The 22832-nt window shown below is 37.6% G+C and overlaps 1 protein-coding gene across 1 annotated transcript in view; it reads left to right on the top strand.

Moving 5' to 3' along the window:
• The window catches only part of RNF17 (ring finger protein 17), a 123734-nt gene that overhangs the window by 31423 nt on the left and 69479 nt on the right, over positions 1–22832 (top strand). The window contains exons 10-12 of the mRNA XM_020968779.2: positions 5566–5870; positions 7847–7933; positions 9138–9296. Of these exons, the coding sequence (XP_020824438.1) occupies positions 5566–5870; positions 7847–7933; positions 9138–9296 (551 nt within the window). The remainder of the gene's footprint in view (positions 1–5565; positions 5871–7846; positions 7934–9137; positions 9297–22832) is intronic.

The following is a 22832-nucleotide window of genomic DNA, read 5'->3' as shown; positions in this document are numbered from 1 at the left end:
GGGTTATATAACTTCACATATGTGTTTGAGACCTTGGTAATCATGACTTCTAGCCCCGTTATTTCAGAGATGTAAATACCAGGTCCTAGAAAATTAAGAATCTGCTAATAAATGAGAATTTCACATTATGAAGGGATAGGTAGTGTCAGCGTAGGCATGAAGATTTGAGGACAGAAAAAGGAGACGAGGTCCCCTCAAATTGCAATACCCAGAGCCCATCTCTAAAGTTCACCCTACATTTGTAAATGAAGGCTTAGAATCTACAGTCAAAATCACCGAAGATAGCCCTATATTTAACATCCTGTTTAATGGATTCATTAGTGAATTTTAAAGGGCAATGCGGTTTTCTTAGTTTCTAATTTAATTAAAAAATTTTTATAGTTTAACATTCTTTTTTTTTTTTTAAAGATTTTGACTTGCAAATTCTCTCCCTCCCTCCAGCCCCTTCTCCACCCATTGAGAAAGCAAGCAATATGCTATCAATTATGCATGTGAAGTCATGCAAAACCTATTTTCATATTAGCCATATTGCCAAAAAAAAGGCAAGAAACAGTAAGTAAAAAAAAAAGTATGCTTTAATATGCACTCAGAGGCCATCGATTCTCTTTGTGGATGTAGATATCACTTTTTGTTGTGAGTCTTGGAATCATTGGCTTGGATCATTGGTTTGATCAGAGTAGTTAAGTCTTTCACAATTGAGCACTGTCACAATATTTCTGTTATTGTGTGCAAAGTTCTCCTGGTTCTGCTCACTTCACATTAATTCATATAAGTCTTCCCAGGTTTTCTGAAACCATCCCCATCCCCACCCCCACCCCCCCAAACATTTCTTATAGCACAATAGTATTTCATCAGTCACATACCACAGTGTTCAGCCATTCCCCAACTTATGGGCATCCCCTCAATTTCTATGTCACCACAAAAAGAGCTGCTATAGATAATTTTGTACATATAGGTCTTTTTCCTTTTTCTTTGATCTCTTTGGGATATAGACCTAGTGGTGGTATGGCTGGGTCCAAGGGTTTTATAGCTCTTGGGCATACTTCCAGATTATTCTTCAGAATGGTTGGACTAGTTCACAGCTCCACATTAGCAGCCCTATTTTTCCATATCCCCTCCAACATTTGTCCTTTTCCTTTACTTTCCTGTTAGGCAATTCAGTAGGTGTGAAGTACCTCAGAGTTGTTGTAATTTGCAATTCTCTAATTATTAGTGACTTAGAGCATTTTTTCATATGACTGTTGATAGCTTTGATTTCTTCTGAAAACTGCCTGTTCATATCCTTTGACCTTTTGTCAGTTGGAGAATGGCCCTCATTTTTATAAATTTGGCTCAATTATATATTTAAGAAATGAGATCTTTAGCAAAAAAAAATTCTGTCAGCTTTTTTTTCCACTTTTGGATGCATTGGTTTTGTTTGTGTAAAACCATTTTAATTTTGTGTAATTTGTGTTGAAAAAAAAATTTTTAATTTCATAAAATTGTCCACTCTACTTCTTCTCTATCTCTTGTTTGTTCCTAAATTCTTCCGTTATCCATAGATCTAACATGTAAATTTTTCTTGCTTCCCTAATTTGCTTATGCTGTCTCTCCTTGTGTTCAAATCATGTACCTCTTTTGACCTTATTTGGGATACAAGGTGAGATGTTGGTGAATGCCCTAATTTAATTTTAATATGAAAACTACTTTAAGAAAAATCTCTGCCTCTCTTGTTTTAAAATCTAAATGAATAGGGAAAACATAAATTCTGATCAAGATGTGCAAAATAAACAGTGTTCTGCTATATGAAAAATAAAATTAATGGTTTCTATGAATTAATTAGAACTTCAAAATATATCTGTTTTAACATGATTCTTAAATAACACCTCTACCTTGAAGTTTTTCCTGTGTATTCCCCCCGATAGTTCTTTCTTATTAATTAACTATGATAAAATTTTGATAGACTTTTATTTAAAATCAAAAAACCTTACATGCAGAAAATAACTTGGAGGTGATATTTTGCTGAAGAGAAAACTGAAGCTTAAGAGAAATTACTAGTCCAGCATCATATGGCAAGTTAATAGTAAACTAGAACCCAGGTCTCTTGACTTCCAGCTCTTTTTTCAATAAGCTATACCACTTAACACTAAGAACTTGACATGAAGAAATAAGCCAGGGTTTTTCCAGAGACAGAAAAATCCATTACTTCTAAGAGACAATTGTTAGTTTCCTCCTGTGTTGTTTTAGAGCTTATACAGTGCTTTGATCTCTACACGTATCAGTCTAGTTTAGCAGATGTTTAATAAAGTCTGGTTTGTGTAGAATGAGATGTTGAATGAGATAAAAATTTGACATGGCCTCTGTCTTCATAGAATGGAGGTCGTTGCAGGTGCCTAAGAAAATGAGGGTGAGGGCCTATGTTAATTACAGTATGAATAAGGGAGAAAAGTTGCAATTGACAGGACTTGGTGAATGATTGGATATCAAAGAGAATAGAATTGTATAGATTCATGATGGGTGGGTGTTAGTGGTCACCAAAAAAAATATATTATTTTACATTGTACATGTATTGGATGTAAAGTAGTGTTGTGTGAGATCCTAAAACTAGGAGAAGGGTCATCGTCTAGGTCATGGCTTCTTAAACTTTCCACTTGGGGCCCCTTTCCCATTTTGGCAGCTGGCATCGTGTGGCCTGAGGGCATGCGCAGTGCAAAGTGCTTCAGAGCCAAGGCTGCAGTGAAGTTGTGCGATGTAACCCGGGCAAGCACTGCCAGAAACACCTCAGATTAGTTGTGTTTGATTTTTATTTAATTTTTGGTCATTGCACGTTCAGAAACCCTTTACAGTTGCCAGATTTTTCATGACCTCATATAGGGTCACAACCCACAGTTTAAGAAGCATTAATCTAAGACAGAGGTGTCAAATTAAATATTGGAGGGCTGCCCAAATCAGATTAAAATGTATTTGGGAAATATTTAATAAAATATAACACAACATAGATAATATTTGTGGTTTTCTAAATCAATATGTGACTCTACTTGAGTTTAACAACTTTGATCTAGGGGGATGGGTAAATAAATGGGTCTTAAGTTGTGTAGGTAGGCAGGAATTCAAAAGATTAAGAGGAAGTGGAGTTATAAATCAATCTTGAACAAAAGCGTGGATGCAAGAGAGCACAGGATTGTTTTAGAACAAGTATTAGACCCTTTTAGTTAGAGTGAAGAATGTGTGAGGGGGAGTGATATGAGCTTAAGACTGAAAAGCTAGAGTAGTAGCAGAAAAGTTGGAACTCGACTCAAAGAAGTCAACTGACGGAAAAGTTTGAATTTGACTCTAAGCAATATATAATCATGATTTTTTAATCGGAGGGTTGTCATGACTAGATTTCTACATAAATATTTTGGCATTTATTTGAGGACTGAGTTGGAGTGGGGAGGAAGAGAAGACAGATTTGAAAGGAAGCAATTGCAAGAGTCAAAGCTAATGGTGCTAAGGGCCTGTATTAGGTTGATTACAGTATAAAGGAGAGTAAATGCAATTGACAGAACTTTGTAAAATGATTAGATATCAAAGCTAACCCAAAGATTGCCAATGTGAGATTTCTGGTAAATGTTGAAATGGAGAATTCCTAAGGGAGTGATAATTGCTGAAGCAGAGACATGGAGGAAACAGAAGGGAATGGGATCAAGAATGACAGAGGTTAGATGTGTTAACCTTAGAATAGTGAAGTCAGAATGAAGGGCACATTTAGAGGAAAACATAACGAGCTTGGTTTTGGACATAATTCAGTTTGATGGGACATCCAGGTAAAAGTGACTTGTGGGCAAAGGGAAATGTCAGTCTATAACTTGGGAGAGAGGTCAGTACTAGAGATAAACATTGGAATGTTATCTGCAGAGACTTGAAATCATGAGAGTAAATAACATTGTTGAGAGAAAAGGGTACAGAGCAGGGATGGGGAAGCCCGTGGCCTCAAGACCACATATGGCCGTCTAGGTCCTCAAGTTCAGCGCTTTGACTGAATCCAAACCTCACAGAACAAATATGCTTAATAAAAGTATTCTGTGACATTTGGATTCAGAGGGCTGCATTTGAGGACCTAGAGGGCCACATTGGGCCCAGGGTCACAGGTTCCCCAGCCCTAGTATAGAGAAATAAGACCCAGGATATACCCTTGGGGAGTGCTCACCTTAAGAGGTCAGGAAAATGATGTGTTCAGGAGACAAAGGAGGGGAGAGAGGTACCTTGGAGAGTATTGTGTCCCCAAAACTATGGGAAAGAGGGTATTCAGTAAGATGGCGTGATCAACTGTCAAAAGTTACAAAGCGGTAAAGGAAAAATTGTACTGAAAAGAGATCATTTGGTTTGGCAATTTTGGTGTGGTTAGAAGACCACTTGCTTGGAATGAGGAGAAAGTGGGTGATAAAGTTAAAAATCCATTATGAACAACTTTCTAATTTTATTTAAAAATTTTTCAGTTAACAAGCATTTTTTTTCTCCCATCTGCTTTCTGTCCACCAATAAAAAGAGACAAAGAAAAACAAAACTGGTAACAAATACATATAGTCAAGCAAAACGAATTCCCACATTGTTATGGATAACTCCAAGACGTAAATAATGACAAGTTGAGGGAATACTTTTTTTTCCCCCCAAATTGAGAAAGATTTAGAAAGTTTTTAGGCAGATGTTAGAAAGAATCCTTGGCAAGGGAGAAGTTGAAGATTCCTAAAGGGAATTCCTAAAAGGCAGGTACATGGTACAGTAGATAGAGTACGGAGCCTGGAGTTAGGAGTACTCATCTTCTTGAGTTCAAATCTGGCCTCAGACCCTTCTTCCTTGTGTGACCCTGGGCAAGTCACTTAATTTTGTTTGCCTTGGTTTCCTCATCTGTAAAATGAACTGGAGAAGGAAGTGGCAAACCACTCCAGTATCTTTGACAAGAAAACCCCAAGTGGGGTCACAAAGAGTTGGACATGATTTGGGGGGGGGGAGAGACTGAACAACAATGAAAGGGTAATAAGATTAATTGACAGGTATAAATATTAGCCTTAATTAGTAGGGATGTCTCCTCTGTGACTGGACAGGAGTAATTCTTAGTTATTGTCAGAAATGTATTTTGAAGTAGAATATTTTCACATTTAGTTATTGACAAAATTCTTGGGATTATTTGTGACAAATTTTTTATTCACGGGCTGGCTTATTGTGTCTTTCCTGACTATCTGGGAGTATTCCCCTTCCTTCTGGCTGCACGACAAGAAAATGACCAGTTGCTATGTCTAAGAATATATCTTTCGTGTATGTGTTTGTTTTGCTTAAACTGAATCTACATGGATGTTTTTGGTAATCTCACCTATTTCTTTCTTCAGTCTAGGTGAAGATGTGTCTGTAAAAATTTATTTCCTCTGAAGTACTCTTGATGAACTTTTTGATGAGCCCTGGGTTACCTGTGCTATTGTAGTGCTGTCTTAGAGTTACCTGAATATTAAATTTATCATGAAAAGGAAATGAATGCCGCATCAAATGAGTATGAATAAATGGCATTAAAAATTCATTAACCTGAATATCCTCTAAATGCTTTCCAAACAGATTTCGTTCTGAAGTCAGTGAAGGTGCTGGACAGAATGTTCATAAGCATACTAATAAGAAGGAATTTTCAAATTGTGATGCATACCTGTCTGTAGAAAAGAATAAGTTTGAAATTGCTGCAATAGATGACAAGGCCCAGCCCCTTGTACAGCATGAAACTGGTGATTCACATTTAGAAGTAAAGAGTACCCAGCACCAAGATGAGAGCGTGTCCGTGTCCTCCTCTAAAACTGTTGCTGTTTTACCACAAATGGGATCTAGCCCTGATGTGATCATAGAAGAAATTATTGAAGAAGATCAAGAAAGTAAGTTAAGTGGAATTAAGTTATCTGAATAAAAATGCATATATGTGAGGGAAGGAAGAGAGATAAGCCTCCAGGCTGTCTAGGTGTCTTTCTTACTCTACTAACTGGCTTCCTACTAACATTGCAGATCTTAAGAAGATTGGTATTACCTCCTTATAATCCCAAACCAGTTGTGTCTGTCAGTGCCCCTTTGATTTTTTTCTTCCCTGTCCCTGACTTGTTTCCTCTTTGCACTTTTATAGCCAACTCAATTTTCAGTGTAGTGATAGCTAAACGAGTTTATCTGATTATGTTATTTATAAATGTGATTGGTTTGATAAAGCATTTGAAAAATTAGTTCACATAATTTAGATGTACCATACAATGTGGGACTAAAATGGTACAAGTTTTTGTGTGTCTTCTACAGTCGGTCTCATTTCTTAGTGACATCTCAAATATAAATTCTTTTAGAAATGACTTTCTTGCCTTCAAACATGCCTAGATCTCCCCTATCCTTAAATACTTCACTAGACCCTTCCATCCCCCTCAGGTTCATGTCTTACATTTCTCTTCCCCTTCTTAGCCAAACTCTTGACAAAGCTATTTAAACATTAGGCCTCCACTTTCTCATTCCACATACCCCTTGACAGTTTTATTTCCAGCCTCACTATTCAATTGAAACTGCTCTCTTCAAAGTTAGCAGTGATCTCTTAATTGCCAAATCTGATGGCCTTTTCTCAGTTCTCATCTTGCTTGAACTTTCTGTTGTATTCGATGTGGTTGACTTCCTTGATATTCTTTCCTCTTTGGGTTTTTGTGACACTGCTCTTTCCTGGTTCCTCTCCTGCCTGTCTTAGCATTCCAGTCTCTTTTTTGCAGGCACATTATCCATATCATGCTACCTAATTGAGGTTGAATCCCCAAGGTCTTATCCTAGGCCCCTTTTTTTTTCTTCTGTGTTGTCTCAATAACTTCATCAGCTTCTGTGGATTTAACTGTTATCTCTATGCAGATGACTTACAGATGTCTAATCCCATTCTCTAATCTATCTAATATCCCATTCTCTTCCTTAAGCTTCAGTCCTGCATCACCAGTTGCCTTGTGGACATTTCAAAAGAGATGTCATGCAAATATCTGAAACAATATGATGAAAGCTAAACTCAATTATCTTTTTTCCCCCAGTATATAGGATAAGAAAAGTAAAGAAGAAAGCAAAATTGGTCATAGTCACCAAAAGCTTCCCATGCCAGGCTTTTCTTTAAGCAAGGCACTAAATGTAAATAAGACTGCAGATTTTCTGTTTAGCCTGTGAAGTTCTTCACAGTGCAGCCACAGCTCCTCTCCAACCTCATCAGTTATTATTCCCCCTCTTGGCACTTTATGATCCAGCCAAATTGTCCTTTCTCTCTTTTTCACATGTGACATTCCAGTCCCATTTCTTTAACTTTGCACTGGCTGTCCCCAATACCTGGAATTCCCCCCCTCTTCACTTCAGAGAATCCCTTTATTCCTTCCAGATCTAATTCAAGCACCATCTGCTACATGAAGCACTTTCTGATCACCCCAACTACTAGTACCCTTCCTCTCAAATTACCTTGTATTAACTAATTTGATTTATTTGTATGTATTTTCTTTATAATCTGTATGTACATGTATTCTTTCTCATGAGAATGTAAGCTTTTTCCAAGTTGCAGTTGTCATTCGTTGTACTTATATCCTCATTGCCTAGCACAGTTCCTGGCATATAGAAGGTACTTAATTAAATAAATGCTTGTTGGTTGGTTATTTCAAAATGACAGTGAACAGGCAAACTTCAGGTAATACTCTTACTACCATTAGAATGCTTTAAGAATTTCTGGCAAGTTGAGAGAATCTGTCATTCCATTACTTTCTGATGCAATGTGTCTTGCCATTTCAGGCATAACTTTTGATATTGTATGCTATTGTCATTATTAACAAGATTAATACAATTGCATTTATTTCTTATTTTGGTGAAGCATATTTCATAGAACATATTATGGAGGTTCCTAGACATCAAAAAAAGCCTTTGCAGAAAAAGTCGGTACCTTTTGGACTGAAAGCAGGTAAATTGCAACAACTACATATATTTGTTTTTGGTTTTGTTTTTTAGGCAATTGGGGTTAAGTGACTTGCCCAGAGTCACACAGCTAGTTAAGTGTCAAGTGTTTGGTCTGAGGCCGAATTTGAACTCAGGTCCTCCTGACTTCAGGGCTGGTGCTCTATACATTGTGCCACCTAGCTGCCCCTACATATATTTTGACTTTGTGAGATTTGCAGTATGTATTGTAACACCTCATTTATCTAAATTTTTTTTAGAAATAAGGTGAATTATCTTGGTAGCTAAAACTAACCCATTTAAGTTCTAAACTCTATGAAGCCATTTTTTTATGAAAGTCTTTATGACTTCTTTCTACTTTTTTAAAGTATATGGTGAGGCTCACCTGCAACCCCAGCTACCAGGGAGACTGACTGGCACATCTCTCGAGCAGGAGTTCTGAACGGCAAAGGGCTATGCTGAGCAGATGACTGTACCTCAGTTCAGTATCAGCCTTTGTCCGTTCCCATAAACCCTGCCTCCCACACCCCCCACAAAGTTATAGATGATAGATGTATGAATAATGCTAGTTGTATACCAGTAATGAGAAGAAAAGGCTGTCTCATACATTGAAGTCAAATTGGTTATAATCAATGTTATCAACCTCTAAAGCTCTTGAAAATTCTAGGGATTCCCTCAAATTGCTCAACCCAATCCTCTACCTTTTCCTATTCTGTTTAAATCTGCAGTTCATCAAGGGTCAGCATTAGAAAATAAGAAGTCATGTTTTGTTTGAATATTTTTCCATTTTGTTAAATTATCAGTATTGCAAAAGTATTACTTTCTTCTGTTCATTTCTGGGATGACTAGGCTTGTTTAGGGGTAACCTGGGACTCTTTAACACCACCATGTCCAACCTTGTTTTAAAAGGAAAATGTGTTTTAACTTCCAAACAGCTGACTTGATGAACTTGGGGAACAATGCTCATAGGCAAATTGTGAATAGACCATATTTTCACAGGGCTGAAGAATTTATTATTTTAAGTGTTCCATGTGTTGTGACCGACAACCTGTTCTGTTTTGAACATCTTTTAGGAACCTTGAATGTTGTAGAGATTGGAACATTGATTTCTCTAGGGAAAAATGTCATTGCAAGTTATTCTTTGTAAGGGTCATTAATTAGAACCCAACATATCTTATTCATTTGGATTGTGTGATGATTCTCTTCTACAGGTTCTCTAGAGCTAGTTTTTGTGAGCCATGTAATACATCCTTGCCACTTTTATATTCGGAAGTATTCACAAAGAAAAAATGCAACATTATTGGAAAAGAAGTTGAATCGTTTTTGCAACAAGAGTCTGTACCTCAGTCCTTCAGATATTTTGGAGCTAGGTAATTAAGAAATATATCACTCAAAAATGTTAATATTTTTGTGTCAAGGATACTTCAATATAGTAATTATTGACTCAGTAGGTAGAGGAATCTGATTATAATGGTTTTGCTCCTGAATAGCAGGAAGGATGTAGTAGTCTCATAAATGTTACTTTGTTATATTTATGTAAGTTAATTTAACACATACTATATACTTTTAAACTTTTTAAATGATAGATGACTAAAATTATTAAATGCTCAGGGTGAATATAGCATTATTCAACTTTCTAGCCCATGGTGAAGGAAATATTTTTGGAGATATGATCAAGTGGAACCTACAAAGAAAAACAGTTAATTTATTGTCCTTTTGCTTATACAGCAGTTTTACTGCAGCATGCTTTTTGGATTACTCATAGGTGTTTTCCAAATAGAAATGTTGACTAACTATGGCCCCTTAATTTTAAATGCACAAACTAGGATTACATATAGCAGAATTTTTAGAACAGGGACAGAACTTTATTTTGGGAGGGAAGGAAGTTTTGTTTGTTTGGTTTTTTTAAATTTTAACATTTTTAAAAATTTTAGTTCCATATCTCTCTCCTCCAGCCCCTCCCCCACCCTTTGAGAAGGCAAGCAGTATGATACCCATTGTACATATGAAGTCATGCAAAACACATTTCTGTATTAGTCATGTTGCCAAAAAAAATGAAGTGGGGAAAAAATATGCTTCACTCTCTACTCAACTCATCAATTCTCTTTCTGGAGATAGCAGTCTTCCTCATGAGTCCTTTGGAATTGTCATGGATTATTGGCTTGATCAGAGTAGTTAAGTTTTGATCTAAGATTTGATAGCTAACATTTGATCATTGTTATGGTATTGCTGTAACTGTGTACAATGTTGTGGTTCTGCTCACTTCACTTTGCATGAGTCTTCCAGGTTTTTCCTGAAACCATCATGCTCAATCATCTCTTAGAGCACAATAGTATTCCATCACAATCATATGCCACAGTGTATTCAGACATTCCCCAATCTGTGGGCATCCCCTCAATTTCCAATTCTTTGCCTCCATAAAAAGATCTGCTGTAGGTATTTTTGTACGTGTAGGTCCTTTTCCCTTTTCTTTGATCGCTGCCATACAGACCTAGTAGAGTTATTGCTGGGTCAAAGGGTATGCATAATTTTATAGCTCTTTGGGCATAGTTCCAAATTGTTCTTCAGAATAGTTGAACTAATTCACAGCTTCATCAGCAGTGCTTTAGTGTCCTTATTTTTCCATATCTCCTCCAGAATTTGTCATTTTCTGTCATGTTAGCCAATCTGATAAGTGTGAAGTAATACCTCAAACTTGTTTTAATTTGCATTTCTTTAATTAGTGATTTAGAGCATTTTTTTCATACAACTATTGATAGCTTTGATTTCTTCTGAAAAATGTCTCTGCATATCTTTTTACCATTTATCATTTGGGGAATGGCTCTTATTTTTATAAATTTAGTTCAGTTCCCTATATGTTTGAGAAATGAAGTATCAGAGAAATTTGCTATGCAAAATTTTCCTCTGTTTTCCTTCTAATTTTGGCTGCATTGGTTTTGTTTTTGCAAAAACTTTATTTTTTGGAATCTGAATTACTCGTTTTACCTCCCATAACCCTCCCTATCTCTTGTTTGGTCATAAACTCTTCCCTCATCCATAGATGTAACAGATAAACTATTACATGCTCCCCTGATTTGCTTATGATATTCCCCTTTATGTCTAAGTCATGTAGCCATTTTGACCTTATCTTAGTATTAAGATGTAGGACTATGCCTAATTTCTGCTGGACTGCTTTCTATAGTTTTCCCAGCAGTTTTTGTAAACTAGTGAGCTCTTGCCCTACTAGTTGAAATCTTTAGGTTTGTCTAACATTTAAGTTACTATGGTCATTTATTTTTGTGTGTTGCAGACCTGATCTGTTCCTCTCATTCACCATTCTATATCTCAGCCAGTACCAGATAAGATTGTTTTGATGATTACCATTTTATAGTATAATTTGAAATTTGGTACTGCTAGATTGCCTCACTTCATTTTTTTTTTATTGATGCCCTTGATACTCTTGACCTTTTATTCTTCCAGGTAAATTTTGTTATTTATTTTTCTAGCTTTATAAAATAATTCTTTGGTAATCTGATTGGTTGGTATGGTATTGAACAAGTCATTTAGGTAGAATTGTCATTTTTATTATATTGGCTCAGTCTATCCATGAGCGATTAATATTTCTCCAGTTGTTTATATCTGTCTTTATTTGTATGAAAAGTGTTTTGTAATTGTTCCTATAGTCCTTGGATTTGTCTTGGTAGGTAGACTCCCAAGTATTTTATATTGTCTGCAGTTATTTTAAATGGATTTTCTCTTTCTATTTTTTTCCTGCTTGTTTGTAGCATATAGAAATACTGATGATTTATATGGATTTATATTATATCCTGCAACTTTTCTGAAGTTGTTAATTGTTTCAGCTAGATTTTTAGTTAATTCTCTCAGGTTCTTTTAAATAGACCTTCGCATCATTTGCAAAGAGTGATAGTTTTGTGTCCTTGTTGCCTATTCTTACTTCAGCTTATTTTTTTTTATCTTACTGCTGTAGTTATCGTTTCTAGTATAATATTGCAGTTATGGTGATAAATGGACATCTTTGCTTCATCCTTGGTCTAATTAGAAAAGCTTCTAGCTTATCTCCATTTACAGATAATGCTTGTTCTTGGTTTTAGATACTACTTAATCATTTAAAAAGGCTCCATTTATTCTTGTGCTTTCTGGTATTTTTAATAGGAATGGGACTTGTATTTTGTCATAAGCTTTTCCTGCATCTATTGATATGACTTTTGCTATTTTTGTTATTGATATGGTCATCTTTGCTTTTAATTTTTCTAATACTGAATCAGCCCTTCATTCCCGGTATAGATACCAACTGGACATTCTTTGGTCTTTGTGATACATTGCTGTAATCTCCTTGTTACTATTTTATTTAAATTTTTTGCATCAATATTCATTAGGGAAATTGAGCTATGGGTTTTTTTCCCCCTCTGTTTTTGCTATCTGTGATTTAAGTATCAAAACCATGTTTGTATCATAGAAGGAATTTGCTATATGACTTCGTTTTTTCAATTAGTTTATATATAGTAATGAAATTCATTGTTAAGTGTTTGGTAGAATTCACTTGTAAATCCATCTGGTCTGGTAGATTTTTTTTCCCCAGGGGGCTGATTTGTGGCTTGTTCAACTTTTTCTAAAAAGGTTATTTAAATATTCTATTCCGTGTCTTGTTAATCTAATCTAGGGAATTAATATTTTTGTAAATAGTCAGTTTTATGGCATATAATTGGGCAGAATAGCTCAATAATTGCTTTAATTTCTTCTTCATTGGTGGTGCATTCACCCTTTTAATTTTTAATACTGACAATTTGGTTTTTTCTTTTTCTTTTTTAATGAATTTAACCATTGGTTTATCTCTCTTATTGTTTTATTTTTGTTAGTAAAACTAGCTCCTAGTTTAATTTATTAATTCATGAATGTTTTGTTTTTTCAATTTTATTAATCTCGCATTTTATTTTCAGGCTTCTTATTTTTGTGTTTAGTTGGGGATTTTTTTCTTTAGTTTTTTTAATTTGCTTTTCCAATTCATTGATCCTGATTTCTTTTGTTGATATAAGCATGTAGAGATATAAATTTCCCCATAAGTACTGCTTTGGCTGCATGAGACAGAGCTTTAGATATGTTCTAGGCCAAGCCCTTAATTTTACAGATGAGAAAACAAATTGAGAGATGTAAGTTTTCTACAGGTCATATATCCAGTTGGATCTAGAATATAGATCTTTTGGGAAAAAGTTGTGGAAGAAGGGGCAAAAGAAAGATGAGCTGAAGAAAGAAGGGAATCTTGAAGGTGATTTGGAGGGAATATTTGGGGAAGATGGAAGGAGCAAGAAGAGGGTTTGGCTTGGAGAAAAGGGAGAGAGAGGGGTGCCTGAGATGAGAGAAGAAAATGAAGGAAAGATAAAGTTAAAAAGCCTGAGGAGAAAGGAGCTGCTCTTACAGTTGGCAAGGTGCCAGTGAGTTGAAATTGATAACATTAGGCCCTGAGAAACAGCTGACTACAGGAGTGGTCCAAGGGGAACAAATAGCAAGAAAGACAAGAAGTGATGGAGAGCAAGTAAAACTTGGCAGGCACCTGCACTGAATGCAGTGTTTGCGTTTCTGTCAGGACCACATAACTGTTATCTATACTCCGTGCAGACTGGTCTTCCTTCTAGTCTCTATTTTTTTTTTCCCCCGGTAAGGCAGTTGGGGTTAAGTAACTTGCCTAGGGCCACACAGCTAGTGTGACCAAGTGCTATCAAGTGTTTGGTCTGAGGCCATATTTGAACTCAGGTCGTCCTGACTTCAGGGCTGGTGTTTTAGTGACTGCGCCACCTATCTGCCGCATGGTCTTACTTCTGGGACAAATAAAGGGGCTTGACTAGCGTGTCTGTGTGTCTCTTTCTGTCCGTCAGTCTGTCTCTCTCTATGTCCATCCCTCTCTCTCTCTGTCCATCTGTCTCTCTCTCCCCGCGTGTCTCTCTCCCCGCGTGTCTCTCTCCCCGCGTGTCTCTCTCCCCGCGTGTCTCTCTCCCCGCGTGTCTCTCTCTCCCCGCGTCTCTCTCTCTCCCCGCGTCTCTCTCTCTCCCCGCGTCTCTCTCTCTCCCCGCGTCTCCTCTGCGTCTCTCCTCCCCGCGTCTCTCTCTCTCCCCGCGTCTCTCTCTCTCCCCGCGTCTCTCTCTCTCCCCGCGTCTCTCTCTCTCCCGCGTCTCTCTCTCTCTGCCTCTCTCTCTCTCTCCCTCTCTCTCTCTCTCTCTCTCTCTCTCTCTCTCTCTCTCTCTCTCTCTCTCTCTCTCTCTCTCTGCCTCTCTCTCTCTCTGCCTCTCTCTCTCTCTCTCTGCCTCTCTCTCTCTCTCTCTGCCTCTCTCTCTCTCTCTGCCTCTCTCTCTCTCTCTCTGCCTCTCTCTCTCTCTCTCTCTCTCTCTCTCTCTCTGCCTCTCTCTTCTCTCTTCTCTCTCTCTCTCTCTCTCTCTCTCTCTCTGCCTCTCTCTCTCTCTCTCTCTCTCTCTCTCTCTCTCTCTCTCTCTGCCTCTCTCTCTCTCTCTCTCTCTCTCTCTCTCTCTCTCTCTCTCTCTCTCTCTCTCTTCTGCTCCTCTCTCTCTCTCTCTCTCTCTCTCCTCTCTGCCTCTCTCTCTCTCTCTTCTCTCTCTCTCTCTCTGCCTCTCTCTCTCTCTCTGCCTCTCTCTCTCTCTCTCTCTGCCTCTCTCTCTCTCTGCCTCTCTCTCTCTCTCTCTCTCTCTTCTCTCTCTCTCTCTCTCTCTCTCTGCCTCTCTCTCTCTGCCTCTCTCTCTCTGCCTCTCTCTCTGCGTGCGTCTCTCTCCCTCTCTTTCTCTCTGCATGTGTGTATGTCTGTCTGCATGTCTTTCTGTCTGTCTGTCTCTGTGTCTCTCTGTATGTGTGTCTGTCTTTCTGTCTCTCTCTGTCTCTCTCTTTCCTTCCCCTCCCCTCCTCCACCCTTGAGTTGCATCAGTAATATAATGTCATTCTTTAAAAGTTGAAGGAACAAGCAAGAAGGTCAACTTTAGCTCTGATTCTCCCCATAAGGAGGAAGTGACCCCAGACTTTGTGATAGAGGGGAAATGAAAGCTAAAAATAGCCTGTCTGATCTGTTAATTTAGTAAGGCAACTATTTCAAAGAATTTAAAGAAAGAATGGAATAAGTAGGAAGAACACTATGGCCTGTAATTCTGTGAAGTTAGATAACTTGGAAATGAAAAATTTCAGAATCACCTGGTTCTCATGAAGATAGCTAATGATAACAAAATAATATATTTTTAGCAATACTGGGGAAAGAGGATCAGAGAACGTTGTGCTGATAGGGATGACTAGGGGTATGAGTGATGACAGAAAACAATGCTACTTGACTCTTCTATTTTCTTAGTCAAGGAGAAGGATCTTTGGACTAAAAAGGACAACAAAAGTAGCTAATACTGAGTTTATGGACCTAATATAAGTAAGGGTGTAATAATAGAGCACTTTACTGATCTTGATAAGTATATTATAATGCAGATATGAGGGGAACATACCCCAAGCTCAGGGAGAGGTGTAGAAGAGGAGCTGGCTGACAATCCCAAAGACAAAACTTTTCCACTAAAAAATGAGTTAAACCTCAGAAAAGTATGCAACACAATAGTACAAAAAATTTTTTTTGTTTATTATTTTAGTTGTCGAGATGACCAATAGAAAGCAGCATCAGAAATAAGTAGAAAATATCAGAATAGTTCACACTGATTATAACTGAAGGGTCTGGATTTTTACATTAAAGGTTATAAGAATGGATGAAGAAAGTAAATTCAACCCTACATTTAAAGAAATATGAAATTCAAGAAAATTTAGCAAGATTAAATTAAGAAGTGGGTCTAAAATACATCCTGAAGCTACAAGGGTTTTTTTGTTGTTTTTGTTTTTTAGGAACAGGAGGCAGCAGTAGTACAATAAAGTAGAATATGGCCTTCCATAATGGTAAAAAGAAACAAGATATATGTATCAAATCTCAGTTTATGCACACTGCACAACAGAAAAGAATAGGAAAGGAAATAGAATATGATTATAATGTGCAACTTCAGTCCTTCATTCTGAAAATCAAAACTTATTAAACATTTAATAAATTACAGATCTGAAGCTTATTAAAGTAAGTTGCAATTAACATACATTGGAAGGAGCAGAAAGTATTCATTCTTTTCAAGTACATTCAAAATTCACAAATATTAATCACAGTCTGAACCATAGAGAAGTCCTATATAAGTTTTAAAAAGACACATTTCTATTTAAAATACAACATGTTTTAAATGTACAATGTAATAAAATTAAATGACAGACAATTATAAAGCTGTGATTACAGAGTTATCTATTAAGTGATTATTGAACCAGAAAGATAATATATTTAAGATAGTGACAACAATGATATAGTATATTAGAATCTAAGATGGTGGCTAAATATATACCACTAATTGCCTACAGATTTAAAGTTAGCAGCAAAAGTATACAGAATGGAAAACAGAAGAACAATAGATAAACCTAAGATATGAATTTATTTTGAAAGAAGATAAAATTGACAAACTTCTGGGAAATTTTAAAAAGATAATTCAAAGCAGCAAAATGATAATTGGGAAGGTCAGGTCACATCAGACACAAAAGAAATGAAGAACTTTATTAAGCAGCACTAATGATGAAGTGTGATACAATGGATAGTGTCAAATTATGTGTCTGGAAGATGACATGGATTCATATCCAATCTCTTTCATTGGCCTTACGGTACTATCATAGTACATAACTACTATCATAGACTGGTTGCAGTCTGCCTTGGTGTATGGAATCCTTACACCAAGATCTGTCCATGCTGCCAAAATCACAGGTCTTTTGCGTTTATGACATGCTGCTATTATAGTTATTATCTAATAAATTAATGGAACCAGTTAACAGATACTTATTAAGATTATAAAAACTATTAATTGGATAATACCTTCTTGCAAGCTTAAATTCTAAAAGAAAAGAAGAAACTATGATTTAAGGAATTAAGTGCTTATTCTCTGCAAGATACTTTGGGACTTAACATTCTACTGGAGGGATGATAAGCCATGTTCACAGATAAATACAGTAGTATACAGAATAACTGGTGGTTTAGAGGTATGAACGAGTGAACTTTAAAAAAAAACCTATTCAAAGCAGTGACAAAAGCTGAGTATTTAATAAATGTAGGGATTCCAAGAAGTAGAGGTGAACTGGGGAGAGTATCCCACAGTTGGCAGACAGCTTGTACAAAAGACCAGAAATGGAAGCTAGAACATTAAGTGTTAGGAAAGAGCAAGGAAACTAGTCTGACTGGAGAGGAGGAATAAAATCAGCTTGAAAAGATAGGCTGAAGCGAGTTTGTGAAGGATTTTGTGTTGTTGTTGTTGTTTTTATTTTTCCCTTCCTCCCTCCCCACCCACCCTCATTGAAAAGGCCAGCAACTCAATATAGGTTGTACATGTGCAGTTATGCAAAACACTTCCTTAGTAGACATGTTGTGAAAAACTAACTCTATTTCCCTTAATCCTATCCTGCCCTCCCATTTATTCTATTCTTTCTTTTGACCCTGTCCCTCCTCAGAAGTATTTGCTTCTGGTTACCCTCTTTCCCAATCTGCCCTCCTCTCTATCATCCCCCTGCTCTCTTGTCCCCTTCTCCCCCTATTTTCCTGTAGGGTAAGACAGATTTCCATACCCAATTGAATGTGTATGTTATTCTCTCCTTAGGCCAAATCCTATGAGAATAAGATTCCCTCATTCCCTCTCACCTTCCCCTGTTTCCCCTCCACTGTGAGAGACTTTTCTTTTCTGTTTTTGTTTTTGTGAGATAATTTACCCTGTTCTGCCTCTCCCTTTCTTCTCTGAGTATCATCTTCTCTCATCCCTTAATTTTATTCTCCAGATATGACCCCTTAATCTTCAGCTCACCCTGTGCCCTCTGTCTATCTATATATACATACATACAGTTTTTTTTCCTTCAACTATCCTAATACTGACAAAGTTCTCATGAGTTACAAATATCATCTTTCCATGCAGGAATGTAAACAGTTCAATCTTAATAAGTCTCTTATGTTTTCTCTTCATGTTGCACTGGAGTCCTGTATTTGAAAGTCAAGTTTTCTGTCTAGCTCTGGTCTTTTCTTTTTTTTTTTAAATTTTTAAAATTTATTTATTTTTAGTTTTCAATATTCACTTCCACAAGTTTTTTTAAGTTCCAAATTTCTCACCCCTTCCCCCACCCCAAGATGGCATGCATTCCGAATACCCCTTCCCCTGGTCTGCCTTCTCTTCTATCTCTCCCCCCTCCCTTCTCTTATCCCCTTCCCCTTCTATTTTCCTGTAGAGCAGGATAGACTTCTGTACCCCATTTCCTGTATTTCTTATTTCCCAGTTGCATGTGAAAACATTTTTTAAAAACATGTGTTTTTAAAACTTTGAGTTCCAAATTTTCTCCCTTCCTCCCTCCCCACCCACCCTCATTGAAAAGGCAAGCAACTCAATATAGGTTGTACATGTGCAGTTATGCAAAACACTTCCTTAGTAGACATATTGTGAAAAACTAACTCTATTTCCCTTAATCCTATCCTGCCCTCCCATTTATTCTATTCTTTCTTTTGACCCTGTCCCTCCTCAGAAGTATTTGCTTCTGATTACCCCTTTCCCAATCTGCCCTCCTCTCTATCCCCCCTGCTCTCTTGTCCCCTTCTCCCCCTATTTTCCTGTAGGGTAAGACAGATTTCCATACCCAATTGAATGTGTATGTTATTCTCTCCTTAAGCCAAATCCTATGAGAATAAGATTCCCTCATTCCCTCTCACCTTCCCCTGTTTCCCCTCCACTGAGAGACTTTTCTTTTCTGTTTTTTTTGTGAGATAATTTACCCCATTCTACCTCTCCCTTTCTTCTCCGAGTATCATCCTCTCTCATCCCTTAATTTTATTCTCCAGATATGACCCCTTAATCTTCAACTCACCCTGTGCCCTCTATCTATCTATATATACATACATACAATTTTTTCCTTCAACTACCCTAATACTGACAAAGTTCTCATGAGTTACAAATATCATCTTTCCATGCAGGAATGTAAACAGTTCAATCTTAATAAGTCTCTTATGATTTCTCTTTCCTGTTTACCTCTTCATGTTCCACTGGAGTCCTGTATTTGAAAGTCAAATTTTCTGTTTAGCTCTGGTCTTTTCATCAGGAATGCTTGAAAGTCCTCTATTTCACTGAATGACCATTTTTTCCCCTGAAGGATTATACTCAGTTTTGCTGGGTAGGTGATTCTTGGTTGTAATCCTATCTCCTTTGCCCTCCAGAATATTATATTCCATGCCCTGGTCCTTTAATGTAGAAGCTGCTAAATCTTGTGTTATCCTGATTGTGTTTCCACAGTACTTGAATTGTTTCCTTCTGGCAGCTTGTAATATTTTCTCCTTGACCTGGGAACTCTGGAATTTGGCTACAATATTCCTAGGAGTTTTCCTTTGGGGATCTCTTTCAGGAGGAGATCTGTGGATTCTTTCAATTTCTATTTTGCCCTCTGGTTCTAATATATCAGGGCAGTTTTCCTTGATAATTTCTTGAAAGATGATGTCTAGGCTCTTTTTTTGATCATGGCTTTCAGATAGTCCAATAATTTTTAAATTCTCTCTCCTGGATCTATTTTCCAGGCATAGTTTCCCATAATAATTCACATTGTTTTCTAATTTTTCATTCTTTTGGATTTGTTTTACAGTGTCTTGATTTCTCATAAAGTCACTGTCTTCCAATTGCTCTATTCTAATTTTTAAGGAAGTATTTTCTTCAGTAATCTTTTGGACTTCCTTTTCCATTTGGCCAATTTTTTTTTTAGGGCATTTTTCTCCTCATTGGCTTTTTGGACCTCTTTTGCCATTTGGGTTAGGCTGTTTTTTAAGGTGTTATTTTCTTCAGTATTTTTTTGGGTCTCCTTTAGCAAGCTGTTGACTTGTTTTTCATGATTTTCTTGCATCACTCTCATTTCTCTTCCCAGTTTTTCCTCTACTTCCCTTACTTGCTTCTCAAAATCCCTTTTGAGCTCTTCCAAGGCCTGGGACTGATTCATATTTTTCTTGGAGGCTTTGGATGTAGGAGCTTTGATTTGTTGTCTTCTTCTGGTTGTATATTTTGATCTTCTTTTTCACCAAAGTAAGATAATATAGTCTGACTCTTTTTGTGCGCTTGCTCATGATCCCAGCCAATTACTTGAGTTTTAAACTCTTGTTAAGGTAAGAGTCTGCTTCCAATGTGGAGAGTGTACTGTCCCAAGCTTCAGGGGTTTGTGTAGCTGTTTTCAGAGATACTTGTAGGGACCTGTAAATTTTCAGTTCTTCCAAGGTGGTATGATAAGGGGCGAGGTGTTTACTCCTTTCCTGGCCTGTGACCACAAGTATTCCTTTCTGTCCTGTAACTGTGAGGAGGGGTTTCTCCGTACAGCCGCTGCAAGCTCCACCACTCCAGCGCTCCTCCTCACCCCAGCACTGCCGCCCAGAACTGTGACCCAGATCCACACGGGCAAAGCAAGAGATTCCTGCCTCAGCACTGGCAAAGAGATCCCTGCAGTCCCTCTCTGATCAGCCACTGGATTCCCCCTAAGTCTGTGGGCCGGAAGCTTGGGAAGCAGCTGCCCCCCCCCGGGCCAGGCTCTTGGGGAATGGAGCTGAGACCCCAGACCACAGACAGAAACAGACTTTTCCCACTGACCTGCTCAGTTGTCTTTGGCATTCGTGAATTGAGGAGTCTGGAAACCTCCACAGCTGCCCGCAATTCAGTCCTCTGAGGCCTGCTCCAGGTTTGCTGCGGCTTGCGCGCCCACGCTGCGTTCCCAGCCCGGCGTGATACACCTTTCTGACCAATCATCCAGGTTGTCTTGGGCTGGAAATTTGTTTCGCTCTGTCTTTTTGTGGGTTCTGCTGCTTCAGAATTTGTTTAGAGCCATTTTTTATGAGTATTTGGAGTGGTTTGGGGGAGAGCTCAAGCAAGTCACTGCTTTCACTCCGCCATCTTGGCTCCGCCCCTGTTTTGTCTTTTTTAAAGGCAGTTTGGGGTTTTCTTTTTTAAACTCTAGAAACAGGGAGCCACTGAAAACTCTTTGAGCAAGGAAGGGAAGGATACTGGAAGTCCTGTTCATTAGGACCATCAGTTTGGCGACTTTGTGAAAGATTGATTGGAGACGGGAGAGATGTGGTAAAGGGAGACATATAAGAAAACTTTAAGTAATTAGGGTGATAAGAGCCTGGACTAGTGTGATTGTAGAGGCAGTAGAAGAGATAAATGGCAAATTTTAAGGTAAAATTGATAAGACATTATATATGGGGAGGGAGAGTAAAGAATCGAATGGCTCCTAGATTTTGAACCAGACTGACTGAAGACTGGTGGTACCTTTTAACCAAAAAAAAAAAAAAAAGGAAGTTGGGGAAGGAATAGATTTAAGGGAAAAGAAAACTAATTTGGTTTTGGACATGTTGAGTTGGAGACCCCTGTGAAGAACAGCCAGGTGGAGGTATTAAGAAAGCATTTGGAGGGAAATTTCAGGGAAGAGTGGAACTAACAAGATATCAGGAAAGACTTCTTTAAGGAAGTTTCACTTGAGCTAAAGTCTTGACAGGAGCTTCTTGATTTCTGTAGAATTTGATGTTATTGACCACCCTCCTAGGTATTTTCTTCTCTGGGTTTTCATGAGGCTGCTCTCTTTTGGTTCTCTCCCACCTATCCATTTTTAGCTTCCTCGGCTGAATCATCATGCATATCCTACTCCCCAAACATCAATAAACTCCAGGACTCTACTCTAGGGTATTTTATCATTTCTTTCTATGTTCTCTAGTGGGGACCTCGTCCATTCCCAAGTTCAGTCATTTCTACATAGCTTATTCTCAGATTTTTATATCTAGCTTTGGTCTTTCTCCTGAGCTCCAATCCTACTGTATCTTGGACATTTCAAACTGAATATCACATATATATCTCCAATTCATTGTATTCAAAGCAGAGCTCATCTTTCTTACCAGTCTGTGTGGTTTTGGATACATCAATCCCCCATTCTCCTTTACCTCACATAATATATCCAGTTAGTTGCCAGGTTTTATATATTCTACTATCTCCACAATAGCTCTTGAATCCATCTTCTTACCATTCATAGCTGTTACCCTTGTTCAGATATCTTGCATTTGGACAATTGCAACAGTCAGTTCCTTCAGTTTGTCATTTAAAGCCCTTCACAATCTGGTTCCACCCTATTTTTCCATGCTTATTACTTCTTTTCACACACATAATGGTCCAGCCAAATTGATTTTCTTGCTCTTCCTTATGCATAACAATCTACCATCTTTTGTATGTCCTTTATGCAAACTGTTTCTTATACCTGGCATTAATTCCTTCTTAACCTCCACCTCTTAATCCTTAGCTTCTTTCAGTGCTTAGTGCCAGCACCATGTATGAGGCCTTTATTTCTTCATTATCTTTACTTCCCTGTTCAACTGCAAATAACTGTCCCTGAAATTACCTTGTATTTATTTTACATGTATTTAAGATGTATATGGTGTTCCCTTTGGGGCATAAGCTGCTTGTTGTCAGGAACTCTTTCATATTTGTTTTTGTATCCTCACTACTTAGCACAGTTCCTGGCGCATAGTAGGAACTTAATACTTCTTGTTGATTGATTGAAATTCTGGAAAGAGATGAACTGGATTTGTAGATTTGAGTTTATATGCATATTAGTGATAGCTGAATCCATTGAAGCTAATGTGGGAATACAGAGGGCCCAAGGAAAAGTCTTAATTTGAAACTGGGACTTGTATGACAATCTTGCAAAGGAGACTCAGAAGAAGAAGGCCAAGGTAGAGCAGAATTAACAAAAAAAATAATAATAATCCAAGGCGAAATGAGTATTTAGAAGATGAAGAAATGGTCAGCAAAACCAGAGAA

This window comes from Phascolarctos cinereus, unplaced genomic scaffold, assembly GCF_003287225.1.
Source record: "Phascolarctos cinereus isolate Bilbo 61053 unplaced genomic scaffold, phaCin_HiC Scaffold_726;HRSCAF=1367, whole genome shotgun sequence".
In the NCBI taxonomy this organism is placed as follows: Eukaryota; Metazoa; Chordata; class Mammalia; order Diprotodontia; family Phascolarctidae; genus Phascolarctos; species Phascolarctos cinereus.
Note: the sequence above shows the minus strand (reverse complement) of the source record. Positions and strands in the feature narration are given on the sequence as shown.